We start from the raw sequence: 14,135 nt of genomic DNA, 5'->3' as shown, positions 1-14,135 counted from the left end.
CCCGGTGTTGGTACTGCTGTATTATATTCCTGTTTTATTTCTTCCTTTACCTTTACAAACATTTCTATTCTGCATTGTAATATTTTGACATTATGACACAGACGTTTTGACGTATACTAAGATATATAGATAGATACACAACATGTGTTTGAACAAGAGTTTGTCTCATCTTGTTACTTTATGTTGCTGTTTTTTGTTACATGTTGTATTTTGTTTGTATTAAATTACCTTCGTGTCATTTTGTCTCTCTGTCGGATACATCTACTGTAAAATAAGCAGGAGAGCCAGTGATTGTGATCTGCTATTTTGGTCATTTATTCACTGTAGATGTGATCATTTGTTTTTTTGAAACGTATAAAGTATTTTGACAGGATGGCTTCACCTATGGATGGAGATGTGTTCAGAACCCCGAAAGCCCACGTGAAGAGGAGCCTCTTGAGCAGCGGAGGGACTCCGATCACCATCCCTGCCTCACCTTTCATGAAGAAGCTGGGTTGTGGGACTGGGGTCAACGTCTACCTGATGAACCGGTTCGTTGTGCTATTTTTTTTTATTATTATTTCTATGCAGAGTCAAAAGACAAGGCACTGTTAATCTGCAGATCGCATGGAGACATTTATTTGTTCTTCAAAAGATCAGTGAGGTTTTTTTTTTGTTTTGTTTTTTTTACACTAATTCACCCTTGAAACAAGGGTACAACTCTGAAAATCTGTGTTTTCATCCCAGACCGGGGAAGCCGCATGCGTCACCCTGGGCTGTGAAGAAGATCCATCGTCTCTGTAATCCCAAACAGACTGCGGTTTACCAGCAGCGGATCAATGAAGAAGCTGAAATCCTGAAGGGGATCGATCACCCAAACATTGTTGGTGAGACTCAACACAGTGTGGAATGTTTTGAAATAATGGACGCTGTGATTATTCACTAAAGGAAAAACTCAACCATCAGAGGGACGATATGACAAAAGTTAACCCTCCAGCTGGGTGTCACCCACTCTTTTAACTCTGGACCTAATACCACACAAACATTTATATTTGTTTATATACACCTGGACTCTTTGAAATGGACAAAGATGGTGAGACGTATATGAGGAGCATGAGTTATAGAAACTAAAAATCGAGTTTACTCTTGCAGAGATCAGCCTGATGCAAGTGTCACATTTAAAATCATGGGGGAACCTTTATTAGAATATACAAAATGTCATTTTAGAACTCCTGTGCTTCATATGCACGACTTGAATTTAAGAGAAAAGCAAATGGTTGGAAAAACAAACTTGTACTAGTTTGCTGGTGTCCATCATATACGAGCTCAGTTTTTCACCCACAATGTTGTCGAGATTAGAGCAGATTTCGTGACGTTTACGTTCTCTCATCGTCAAGGCTTCCGTGCATTTGCTGAGGCCAAAGACGGCTCCAAGTGTCTGGCCATGGAGTATGGAGGGGAGCAGTCGCTCAACGACCTGGTCGAGAAGCGGAGGGAGGAGGGCCTGAAAGCATTTCCTGCTGCCAACATAGAGAAAGTGGCTCTGCATGTGGCTCGTGGCCTGCAGGTGAGTCCTGTACTCGGTTTACTCTTTTTCAACTTCAGTGGGACGTCCAGATCACGCAGCTTGTATTAACATAAACTCTGATCCAGAATCGGGTGCTTAAAACAATGACTTATTTCATTTGGATTCATGCCCTAATGTTTTAGTCAAATTCATTTGATTTGTTTATAAACTTTCTATTATTTAGACGAATGATCTAAAACAAATAAGCTTTTATGAATTATTTGTCTATTAGAAGTGTTTGGAGTTCTGTTTTTAAGCTCATTTTGCCATCAAACACGGGAGATTAATACAATTTCATTAGTCAATTTTTAAAAATGTATCTTAGAATGGGGAATGGTACTCCTAACCTTTAGTGGAGGGTTTTTTTTTCCCCTCCTCTACATAATCTGTGAAATAAGGACTGTTTTACACGGGGGCATCAACACACGTCGTTCATTTGTTCCCACAGTATCTCCACAATGAGAAGAAGCTGCTGCACGGCGACATGAAGTCGTGCAACGTGGTGATCAAGGGCGACTTTGAGAGCGTGAAGATCTGCGACGTCGGCGTGTCGCTGCAGCTCGACGAAAACATGAGAGGTAAACGTTGTCGTCGCGTCACGTTAAACGTCCTGTTTTTACACACATACGTAAACTTAACGTACAAGACACGGGACAAATCGGATTTTATTTTCTGCTTTAATTAAATTGTAAAATCCCAACCGAGCTTGACTTGAAGCCTGATGTGGTCAGTGTCTGACCCGGAGGCGGACTACATCGGCACGGAGCCGTGGAAGCCCAAGGAGGCCCTGGAGGAGGGAGGCGAGATCACGGACAAGGCGGACATCTTCGCCTACGGTCTGACTCTGTGGGAGATGATGACACTGGCCATGCCTCACCTGGACATGCTTGAGGATGATGATGATGAGGAGGAGGAGGGGGGAGACGGTATGGTTCACGCAGCTCTTCTTCCCAGCTTCTAATGATACTTTTAGCAGTCGTATTGCGTTGCTATGGTAACACGGCGTTTTCCCCGTCAGGTGACTCCTCGGAGGAGAGCTTCGACGAGGACAGCTACTACGAACGGCTGGGGACGCGGCCGGCTCTGGACGCCGAGGCTCTGGGCGGCTCGTACCGGAGGATGGTGGAGCTCTTCTATCTGTGCTCGGAGGAGGACCCCAGGAAGAGGCCGTCAGCCGCGCAAATCGTCGAGGCTCTAGAACTCAACACCTCGCTTCCCCGAGAGGTCATCGTCATCGACTAACTTCTGCAGTCACACCCACTTACTTCAGTTCAGCTGTTGGTAAACTATTCTGATTAACTGCTTCGCTCCAACTTGTACAAACTGCTTCGTTATTATACCTGCACGACAAAGGAACTGACTGTAATCCTGCGTTGTTTATATTTTCATGTCGCTCCACTGTACGTTACGCTGTTTGATGCCATTGCTTCTTATTAAAAGTGACTCTACTGCTTGGGGAACTTTGCAGAGTTGCATGTGGAATTAATGCCTACGGTAAATAAAACATTAACTGTCTTAAAAAACTCAACTGGGGCCTCTGCGTCGTGGATAAAAAAAGACACTAATGAGAAATGTTCAATAAGGATCAGTCTTATTTTCTCTGAAACAACACGTCACTACAGAACAGCTTTGGTGAAGATTGTTGCATTTCTATTGCTTGAATCAAATTTCAAGTGGTTTTTAGTTTAGCATTGTACTAATGTTTTAAATACAGATTCTTCCTATTTTCTTACAGTGAAGAAAATAAACTAATTTAAAAACATTTTCCTCCAATTTACACTTTACTGGGCAACCACTGAAATAGTATTTCTTTTACTTTAATATGTTTGGTCAAAATCACACCTTATGAACCTAATATTTTACTCTTTTTTTCCCACCGACCAGAAGTCATTTGTTAAAATGTAGCCTGAATGTTTTGTGGTTACACCGATATCAGATCGTCGTGCGAAGCAGACGATTCAAGCTAAACATGTCCACTTTTTAAAGTTAAAGATGTTTTAATGGCGGCTTGAGATTTAACATCCACTGTTGATTTCTGAAGGCTCAAAAACACACAACCTTTGAAACATTCACAAGGAATTCGTGGTGTTCTTAAAACAAACGCAGTGTTTATTGAAAGTATTTGTATCCCAACAGTCTGCAAATTCAGAACAATCCTTCCTTTCAACACCGGGTCACTGAACTAAAAGCTTTAAGAAAACAAAATAAATGCAACACGTAAGCCATCGCAGATTCAAGCAAAAATATAAACCTCTGAAAAACTTTGCCATTCGACACAAGACGGAACTAAATTGGCAGAACCGCCATAAATATAAATACAGAGTTTTAAATCTTGAACCTGTGGACTTACTAAACCTTTAATTAATAATTACAAACACTAAAGCCCGGCCTAATCAACATGCAAAATACCTGAACTGATTTTTTTGCATATGAAAAGACAATTTTAACACGATTGCTGGACCGTCAACATGTTGGAACTCAAGTTTAACTCCTTTTAAACCGGATCTCTTTAAGAGACGAAGTTGTAGACGAGGAAGGCTGGGGTGTCGCAGTACTTTGTGGCAAACTGTTTCCCGTCAGGAGTCGGGTCGGAGAAGGCGATTTCCTCCTTGGTGAGATGACTGCCGTACATGAAGGAGTTTCTATTATTGGGAAAAAAAAGAGAGACAATTAATGTTAAGCAGACACAGTCTGGTTTAATTACACCAAACCTAAGGGAGGCACTCAGCCTGGAACTGCTCTACGTTGTGTGACGTCACACCTGACGGTGTCCAGCATGCGCGTGGCGATGCCTCGCCGTCTGGCCAGGCTGAAGACCCAGACCCGGCTGATCCCACACAGGGCCTGTTCCGGTACGGTGGAGCAGCACCAGGCGCGGTGGCGCTCCATGAAGTCGTCCTTCGTCATGTCTTTGTGTCGATCCGGCTGCTCCAGGACTCGGTACGCCTGCAATAAAGCACTCGTCATGAGAGCGTCACCATGTGAAGGAACGTGACCTTCCAGAGGTGTAGTTTAAAAAAAAAAGATGGCTGTGGTGTGACGGGAAACATCCTCGAATAGAGCCTGAGATCAGTCTGTACCTGTCGTATGGGCTCAGCCACCAGACATCCCACCACCATTCGCTCCGTGCTGATGAACAGGTACGTCTTAGCCTGAGTCGGGCTGCTCAGCGTCACCTGCTGGAAGCCCAACTCGCTGTCGGCGACACGCCGCACGTCCTCGGCCTGAAAGCAAACAAACAACATAAGACAGATTAAAAATACATCTAATCTCCGGTTTGTGACGGCAACACATTCAACTGTGCGAAATGAAGCGTAAAGTTTGGGCTCGGGACCTTTTTGATGGCGTATTTGGGATCGTCTGGCATGACCAGGAGGATTTTGCCATCCCAGAACTCGGCCACCACGCGCTCCTTCTTCCAGCCCTGAAAACACGGGAAGCCTTCGTTTGAATCACATGAAACTTCAACAACATACCCGCACACGAAGGGCAAAAATCAAAGCAATGTTGATCATCATTGGGTGAAGAAAAGTGGCGATTGCTAGTTATTACAGGCGATTAAAAAAAACTCTCACCACATATTTGATGGAGTCCAGGAAGCGGCGGTGGAACTGGGTGTGCTGGAAGTGGTCCTCCGGGTTGTCGGCGCTGTACACCATCCCACACGAGCAGCACATCGTGGCTCCAAACTGCTTCTGGCCGGCGTCCTGATGAAGGGAAACGTCGCATAACGTTCAGCAACGTCGCAGCCACAGCGAGTCCAAGAGGACAAACCCGTCACGTTAAATATATAGTTACAATGATCAGCTGGTCCTCGTCCATCTTCTCTTTCTTTCTGCGAACACTTCGCTCTTTCACGGCAGCAGATGGAGGCTGCAGTATCGGCACCGTGCCACAGGGGGTGCTGGCGGACTGAGGAGCTGCTTTCTTTGACCTGCAAGGGGGAAAAAGTGTTTTGTCAGTTATTCCAAAAAAAATCCAGAACTCGACATTAACATGAGCGATAACACTATTGAAATTGATTTTATGTATATCCTTATAATTTGCATGACTGTTGGAAACAAAACCAGTTTATGTGGAAATTGTTTCGATTGAGACTCAATATATTAATTTTGCCCAACTTACACTGAACTTATAAAATCAATTTCATGTTTATTGTCAAACTGGATTATGACGCACTTGTCTCCCTCCCCCAGTCCACAAGCATGTGCTTGAGGGGTGAGCCGTACAGAAGATGGATGAACGTCTCACCTTTTTGAAGCGGAACCAAATATGGGATAAACAGCCGTCGCCTCCGAAACTGACAGAGCAATAAACAAGAGAATTAGTTCCAAAGAATTAATGTGGGACATTTTCAAACCGCTTCATTAAACCATGAACAGACGTGGAGAAATAAAGCTGCTGATGTTTGTCACGTCACACGAGTACTTAGAACAGTGGAACGCACCTCTGGGAGGACTGGAAGCCGTGCTGATGGGACTCATGTCACTCAGGTCACAGACAGGATCTGAGGCACCGACATCATCCTGGACCAAGGAAAAGAATATAAACTAGAAATTTTATTGTGCCTGAATAGATGCACAGGATTCCCGATAATTACGCACGTAACGATATGCTTTTTGTGTACATACTCCAAACGGTGCGGGACTAGTGGGTCGTCAAAGTTTGTGCGGCAGAGGAAGAATAAGAATATTTAAAAAAAACCTTGCTTTCCCAGGATTGTAATAATTGTGCGCCTCTTAAAGAGGCAGGCACAATTAATTAAACTCTTTGCAGCTCATCAAGTGTTAAAAAGTAATTTAGTGCAGCGCCACTTTCAAAGTCAAAACTCAGGCTCAACAACCAAACTATCCGCGGCCAAACCTGAATACTGGAGGACGAAGCCGGCGAGGCAAAGCTGGATGACGGAGACCTCGTCAAGACGACCTTCAGATTGTGGGTAATCCCATATTTCTCCGACAACCATTCAGGAGAGCTGGTAGGAAGGCGGACAAACACCAGTCGTTCACTTGCGTTCAAACGCTTTGCAAACTACCATGACATTCGGTTCCCTGTTAAAGTACCAGGGCGGCTGCAGAGGTGTCGCCTGCTCGTCGATCCAGTCGGTCGGGTCAAACCTCACCCTCGGCTTTGTGCTCGATTCGGCTTCCTTCTTCTGAGGCACTGTGGTCTGCAGGGGGTCGACAGGGAGAAGAAAAACCATCGAAAACAATACATTTACTGAAAGAAAGAAAAAAAAAAATCACGCACAAGAACGGCTGAAGATAATGAGGATATAACGACCTGCTGCAGCTCCTCGTTCTTCGCCTTTGGCGCCGCGGCTTTGCCGTTCACGGTGACGGAAGGCGGCCGGGCAGAAGCAGAAGACTTGGGCGCAGACCTCTTGTACATGGACGAAGGTTTCTTCCCTGTACAGAAAAAAGCGGCACCGACGAAGACCTTGGGTTTGGGCTTGGTGCTGCTGAAGGTGAAGGTCATGAGCTTCTTGGGCTCGGCGGGTTTGCTGCTGGCGGGCGCCGCGCTGGAAGAGGGGATCGGCTTCACGGCGGCACTGCCAAACAAAAAAAAACCCAAAACAAACATTGCTTTGACTTAGGAAAAACCACCAGAACGAGTGAAAACACCTTAAAATGCTGCAGGAAACAAATTAAGACGACCGAGCGTGAATGAAATCACACCTGCTGTGGAGTTTGCTCAGCTTGATCGTCCTTGTCGATGTTATGTTGATTCTGTTTTTGATCTGCCCGCCCTTCGTCAAACCCGCAGGCGCCTTTCTGGGTCTGTTGCCTCCTTTCGCTTTCCTCTTCCCTTCTGGCTTTTTGGCCAAAGTGGGGGAGGCAGAGGGGGGAGCAGGGGGAGGCGGGGGCAGAGACTCCTTCATGGCCTTCCTCTCCAGCGGCGTGAGGTAATTGGGCTTCTTCTTGCCGTAGAACGAGCTTGTGACCAAGGAGATCTTAAATGGAGACGTACGGGGTGATGTGGCTGGCGAGCCTAAGACGAAGAAAGAAGAAGAAACGCGTGCTTTCAGCCGTTTGAAGAACACATACGAGATAAAACGCTCGGCTGGGGTCTGCTCTACCTGCTGCTGCTGGTCTACGAGGGGATCTCAGTGGAGAACCAGGGTTCTTCACCGGAGACTGCCGTAGCTTCCGCGGGGATCTCCTTCTCACCGGAGACGTCTCCTCCCTCACCGTCTTCTTGGACGGACAGCTAAGTAAACAAATAACTGCTTAGACGCAACGATCCTGGGATGGACACAAATAACCAAACGCCTACTGCGACAGAAGGCTCGGCGGGGTTTAGTTTACCTGTCAGCATCCAGAGAGGAGAGCTTCCGTTTTCTGGTAGTCATAATCATCGCGAGTGGAGGTTCACCTACTAACAGTAGAAACACAAGGACAACTCAAAATCATTTCAGTTTTTTTTTTTTTTGGAAACACAGAAGTGAATTTATTTTTGGAAGTTCATAAATGCATGATCCAATGTGGATGTTGACAAAGAAGCAATGACCGGCCTGCTGGATATTGTTGTGTCCAGAGCAAGGTGAGGGGAGGTGACTGGCTGCCGTTTTAAACTTATTTTAAAGCAATACACGTATAATTAGGGGCTTTTGTGCAGATCTATGGCAATAAAACAGAAGGTCAAACCACGGTGGTATTAGCATCTAGCTTTTGATAGTCCACTGTAGTTTGACCAGTTCATGGAAGAACTTTAAGTCTTTGCTTGATAAAGATAGTTGAGAGTTTTCTCTCATGTCACAAGATGTTTCGACTTCTATGCAAAAAAAAAAAAAAAAATCGAGGGAAACATGCTATCTTAGCGAGGTATGCTAACTAACAGTCTTGTTGAAAAGATAATTCTGACCCACGTTACGAAGCATAACGCGATGCTGGTACAGATCTGCAAGTTTTAATTCAAACGCCCTCGAAAGTTTGTGATTTTTGCACGAAAGTTTAGTTACTTAACATGAACTAACCTGAAGCAGCTTCGAATACGGCGCCGATATAAGAGAGAATAAAAGTGCACAAACAGGTGAAAACACTGCGATAAAAGGCTTTATGAAACTCACCGTGTTTGTTTCTATAGAATTTCATAAAATAAAGACTTAAACGATATTTGAGTCTGTCGCGCGCTCACAGCTCCTTCTCTGCGCGCGTTTCCTCTCTATGTGTTTTGAAGAGCGCGCGGGACTCCAGCAACTACGTCACCTGTTTCTCCGAGGTGGAACGCATCGACAGGATTCCGGGCCATCCTTTCAGAATAAAACACCAGCAAATAGAGACATAATCATCTTGTGGATCAACAACAACAACAACCAGATGTACCATTCTTCAGTGCCCTTTAGATTACCAATGCCAACGTTTGTCCAACTTCCATTGAGTTGTTAGGCGAATTTGTATTTATTGGTGGGGCCAGCCACAGGATGTGTCTGCAGAACTCTAATCATACCCTGGTAGTGTTTTGCCATGTTTCTCTGTTACTCTTCCACTGTTCTATGCTTGCACAAGTAAACACGTTCTTTTCAAATTTGCTTTGAAAAGACAACAATGATGATCACTGCACTGAGAATCAATCTCAAGATGTGAAAATTTGGTGTTGCAACTTAGAATTGGTTTGAAAACAAAGAAAAACACGTATGCATATATATGAAAAGATTTTTTTTACACGTGTGATAAATGCATGTCTTGTGATAGGTTGGGCTACATAGGATTGAATGAAGCAAATCATTCAGAAATCATTCTGTCATTCAGTAATTTCTATCATTATGCCCGTTGATTGTTTTGTTATTTTGTAAGGCCCTTGTAGCACATGTTACAGGTTTTTGTTGATGGATGGATTGGTACTGCTGATAGTACATTTTTGCTATGGTCTGCAAGCAGCACACATTCGAACATATCCATAAACTATACGCTTATTTTGTAAACAGGAAGTTGAGCTGCAGAGTGAACGTGTCCACCAACAACAACTTCCGGGGTCACTTCGTGCATGAGAGTCTGACAGGAGCCCAAGAAATACCGAAAACCTTCACATTATACTGCCTTCATAATAACTGTCAGCTTCTTGACTTCATAAAACAGCCTTTCAGAATTTGATCGACGGCTTTCAATTCACGTAAACATGGTGTTTTACTTCACAAGTGCCGGTGAGTGCAGCCGCGTTAGCATATAGCATCTTTAGCTCGCCACTCTTCATATCTGATTTTTTAGAACTTCGCTCATTTTTCGTGTTTCTCGTTTGTTTCAGCGGTGGATCCTCCGTGTACCATCTACATGGGAAAAGACAAGTATGAAAGTACGTTTTTTTGGTATCTTTTCATGACTTGGAATCATTAAAACTGACCATGTGATTCCATTAGAAACAGTTTGTATTTAACTCTTAAACTATTTTCATTAACAGATGAAGATCTCATCAGGTACGGCTGGCCAGAGGACATCTGGTGAGTCTCTGACTTCTTTTCACAAAAATAAGATCTTCTGTGCGGGATTATCTGGGTACTTTGCTTTCTTGGCATGTCAAGTACATACATTTTCTTTGGGATGGGTGCAGCAAAGTTAGAATGGCTTTTAGCATGAAACAAATACAAAATGCAGATTAATTCAGTATAACTTGAAACTAAAGAGGATAAATAGACAAACCAGGGTGTTTGAACCGATCCTAGTTAGCTATCGGCGAGGATGGGATACAACTTGGACTGACCCATCAGTGCAGCACCTCATATTGTCCTTTATAATCAGATTTCTCCAGTTAGATGTAAAGTTTTGTTGGTTCTTTTTCATTTGATTTCACTTTTTTTGTGTCATTTCCAGGTTTCACGTGGACAAACTGTCGTCGGCGCACGTCTACCTGAGAATGCCAAAGGTAAAGAGTGAAAACAGTCACTGAGAATAACAATGATTCTTAGATTGGGTGTAATATGATGTGTTATTGAGCCAAACGCTGTTGATTTCATTGTTCAGGGTCAAACCATAGATGACATTCCTCCAGAGGTGTTGATAGACTGTGCTCAGCTGGTGAAAAACAACAGCATCCAAGGTAAAGGAAATGAATGTTAATGCGAACGTATGGAGGGGGATCTGAGAATCGAATGTCTTTTAGCCTGGTTGTTACTGTTGTGTGTTGACAGGGTGTAAGATGAACAACATCAATGTGGTTTACACACCGTGGGCCAACCTGAAGAAAACCGGAGACATGGACGTCGGGCAGATTGGCTTCCATCGGCAGAAAGAGGTCTGCAGGCCACCAATAGTAATACAAGGCTGCAATAAGCTCGGTCCAATAATTGTGACACGGATGCAACATAAAACCACTGAACTGTCGCTTCATGCAGGTGAAACTCGTGGCAGTGGAGAAGAAGGTGAACGAGATCGTAAACCGCCTGGAGAAAACCAAAGTGGAACAATATCCCGACCTGGCGGCAGAGAAGGACTCCAGAGAACGGGAGGAGAGGAACGAGAAGAAGGTTCAGCTCCAGGACCAGAAGAAGAAGGAGAAGGAGGAGCAGAAGAGGAAACGGGAGATGGAGGATCTCAAGTAGGAACTTCAGCTCTGTTTCAGCTCATGAGTCAGAAAGATTCAGGCACATTTTACGACAAATGTTTTTAAAATCAAAATTGAATCTATTGTATACTTTAGTAGGTTTTGTTTTTTTTAAGTCATTTAACTTGTGTAAGTTAATAGTTGATACGTTATTGTAACTGATACTAGAGCTCCATCACCATTCAATTAATCCAGGTGTCCCTATCTATATTTAAAGGTTTTTTTTTTCAATAATTTCTTCACTCATTAAATCTCAACCACACGATTTTAAGCCTTTTGAAAATTACCCTGCACTATTTCTTTAAAATGTCATTGCTTTTCAATAGATTGTTCGATGATAAATCTTTTTTTTTTTTCTATCTCCAGGAATTACACGTCACTGATGAAGAATGAAAACATGAAAACTAATGAGGTGAGGATATAAATCTACGTCGACAAAAAACGTGATTTATGGTTTCAGCACTGCCCTGTGAAAAAAGAACCTAAAAATAGACAAGCAAAAGAGTTTAAAAAAAGGGGGGGGGGGGTCGTTGTAATGATACAGCATTAATAAACAAAGGAAACGCAGATGTAGTGACTGTCACACTTCTTAAGGGGACATTCGTTCCTGAACCTTTTGTGCACGTTGTCTGCAGGACGGCTACGACTCGGACGACTTCATGTGAGCGGTGGGAAAGAGGGAGCAAGCAGTCGGACGGATCACCCCTGCTGCTTGGCGCTTGCTTTAACTCTGCACTGGCAAACACACAAAAAAATATTAATCTATAGATAAAAATTAACAAGAACAGAGATGATGGGATGGCTTTTCGAAGCCCGTCGAGGGCCGGCGTTGGAACTTCAGAAACTGCTTTCAGACTGAACCTGAACTATTGTCACCAGAGGACGCGACAGAAGACGGACCACGGGACAAATGGGGATTAAAAAAGGCAAATTTTTGTAGGGGAGAAACACTTTGTGTAGCAGAGTGAGCGGCGGAGGATGGGGTTTACACTGCCATGCTGTTGAAAGTGATGTCTGCCTGTAAGGGTGTGTTTATGTTTTGGGGCTGCAAAACCCTCCCGCTGTTTATGTCTCTGCATGTGAGCTTCAATGAACGCAGTTTATCGATATGGATTAAAGTCAAAGCTATTAGTATCTGGTGCCTGCACTGTGAAAACGGGCTGCTATGCATTAAATACAGTCAACAGTCTGTCAAAAAGTGTCAGAGCTGCTCAGAGATTCAAGTCTGCTTCTCCAAAACACTTATGAGCAGCAACAGTAGACATGCAGATGAACGTGTGCATATTTTGAAGAATACTTAAAAAAAAAAAAAAAAGATGGATAATCTGCTTGGACACTATAACAGATTTTTCTTAAGTCACAATAGAAGCTATTGGGAAGAATAAATAATAAAATGAAAATATTAAGACATGTGTTCAATGTAATTGTATTCGGAATACTTGGATGGAAGAAACACCAACAAGAGCTATTTATTTAAATAAGGCATGGTCTTTGAATCACATATCTCTCCATGCTTTTTTTTATAAGCTCTATATATTAGGGACATCTTTTGTCTACCTTATGTTTCACTTTATCAACTAAAATCCTTTTCTCTTGAAAGCAGGAATTCTCCACCTCTGATTGGTTCTGCAGGTCTCTTCCTGTTCAAATGGAGTTTTTCTTTCCTACCACCACCTGTACTTGCTCCTTTTTAATTGTTCGGTTTTTTGTTTGTGAATTTGTTGTATTTTGTGCCGTAGTAAAACGAAAGAAAACGTCCGCTGGAAGATCCGGGCCTCGAAAAGTACACTAAATATTGGAGGATGCGGGCATCGATCCCGCTACCTCTCGCATGCTAAGCGAGCGCTCTACCATTTGAGCTAATCCCCCGATGCGTCATTGTTTGACGTAATCTTCTGTAATATTACCGAGGAACACAAGGGTGCGCACATTTTTTTTCTCCCCTTTACAATAGCAGATATTTCCATTTCTGACACGATCAGACTGTTCAGTTAGGTGATCAAAAATCCAGTGTGTGTGCGGGTACGTTTAAAGAAAGTACATCAGAAGACAAAAAGTCTGGAGGATGCGGGCATCGATCCCGCTACTTCTCGCATGCTAAGCGAGCGCTCTACCATTTGAGCTAATCCCCCGTTATGTTCGGTGGGATGACGTCATACTATATCAACAGAAACCAGAAAGAAATTCACATTTTAAAAGAAATGTGTCAAAAAAGGACTCAGTCACGAGTAGTTTCATCAATCTTGTTGCTGAACATTATTTTCAGCATGCGTGTTTTTCGAAGGTGAACTGTTAACTGTTTAATCTGAAGTTGCGAATACAATCAGTCACAAAAATAGCAGACACTGTTCCTGACAGATTAGGAAACCTGAAAATACAGCGTTGTGTTCTACAAGTTAAAAGGAAAACAATACAAGGAATGTGTAACGTTTCCTCACACAGTATATATGCTTCGCGTGCATAAATTACTTGTGAAAGCCGAGAGAAGTTCGCTCCTTCGCATGGTTGATTCCGTATCTCCTTGTGAACAAAAATGACGAAAAGATGTCACCTCCTTCGAGCCGGATTTGAACCAGCGACCTAAGGATTACTAGGATTAACCACTACAGTCCTCCGCTCTACCAACTGAGCTATCGAAGGGGACGAGAGTTCATGGTGTTAACATCAGTCAGAAACATCACCATGCCTGAAAGTCACGTAAACATGATTACTGTGGCTTTGAGTTTCATTTCATTAATGAATTATGTAACTGACATTCCTAAACCCCTCACACTGAGATAGTTCTACAGCACGAGGTAAATCCGAGGCGTCATTCCCAGAATTTACCTTTTAACCATCATTGACCTCCATAAATGTAATTTCTATTACTGTTTATTTACAATTTTTATGTGATCTATGTAGTAATAGTTTAATTTGGAACTACGTTACTTAGTAACTGTATGGCATCACTGTACAGAGCATACCTATTATTTAACACGGCGGTACACACGTTTTGTGGTTGCACTCGTTGCTTAAAATGGGGCCTAAGAGTTTTCTAGTCTACTCACCTTTT

At 43.2% G+C, this 14,135-nt stretch overlaps 3 protein-coding genes across 4 annotated transcripts; 2 read left to right on the top strand and 1 right to left on the bottom strand.

Moving 5' to 3' along the window:
* Nucleotides 1–372: 372 nt before the first annotated feature.
* pbk (PDZ binding kinase) lies at nucleotides 373–3,035 on the top strand (the record flags this gene model as incomplete). The annotated part of the gene is made up of 6 exons (XM_080514154.1): nucleotides 373–530; nucleotides 727–866; nucleotides 1,377–1,546; nucleotides 1,995–2,124; nucleotides 2,278–2,472; nucleotides 2,565–3,035. The coding sequence occupies 6 exons, from the start codon at nucleotides 373–375 to the stop codon at nucleotides 2,786–2,788; spliced, it is 1,017 nt and encodes a 338-aa protein (XP_080370280.1). The 3' UTR covers nucleotides 2,789–3,035.
* An 856-nt stretch (nucleotides 3,036–3,891) lies between these two features.
* LOC308143305 (N-acetyltransferase ESCO2-like) lies at nucleotides 3,892–7,904 on the bottom strand (the record flags this gene model as incomplete). The annotated part of the gene is made up of 14 exons (XM_080514044.1): nucleotides 3,892–4,188; nucleotides 4,308–4,492; nucleotides 4,627–4,770; nucleotides 4,881–4,970; nucleotides 5,122–5,253; nucleotides 5,345–5,480; nucleotides 5,798–5,846; nucleotides 5,994–6,072; nucleotides 6,410–6,521; nucleotides 6,610–6,716; nucleotides 6,830–7,097; nucleotides 7,225–7,537; nucleotides 7,626–7,756; nucleotides 7,855–7,904. The coding sequence occupies 14 exons, from the start codon at nucleotides 7,902–7,904 to the stop codon at nucleotides 4,056–4,058; spliced, it is 1,929 nt and encodes a 642-aa protein (XP_080370170.1). The 3' UTR covers nucleotides 3,892–4,055.
* Nucleotides 7,905–9,521: 1,617 nt separating this feature from the next.
* On the top strand, nucleotides 9,522–12,443 carry ccdc25 (coiled-coil domain containing 25). 2 transcript variants are annotated; one of them, XM_080514159.1, is made up of 9 exons: nucleotides 9,522–9,689; nucleotides 9,791–9,838; nucleotides 9,944–9,983; nucleotides 10,354–10,405; nucleotides 10,504–10,579; nucleotides 10,671–10,774; nucleotides 10,875–11,077; nucleotides 11,450–11,495; nucleotides 11,719–12,443. In XM_080514159.1, the coding sequence occupies exons 1-9, from the start codon at nucleotides 9,665–9,667 to the stop codon at nucleotides 11,746–11,748; spliced, it is 624 nt and encodes a 207-aa protein (XP_080370285.1). In that variant the 5' UTR covers nucleotides 9,522–9,664; the 3' UTR covers nucleotides 11,749–12,443. The 2 variants fall into 2 exon arrangements, with proteins under 2 accessions (XP_080370285.1, XP_080370286.1); XM_080514160.1 differs by lacking the exon at nucleotides 9,522–9,689 and having other exon boundaries at nucleotides 9,798–9,830.
* The last annotated feature ends 1,692 nt before the right edge of the window (nucleotides 12,444–14,135 follow it).

The sequence above is a fragment of the Blennius ocellaris genome (genome assembly GCF_963422515.1).
Source record: "Blennius ocellaris genome assembly, chromosome: 18".
In the NCBI taxonomy this organism is placed as follows: Eukaryota; Metazoa; Chordata; class Actinopteri; order Blenniiformes; family Blenniidae; genus Blennius; species Blennius ocellaris.
Note: the sequence above shows the minus strand (reverse complement) of the source record. Positions and strands in the feature narration are given on the sequence as shown.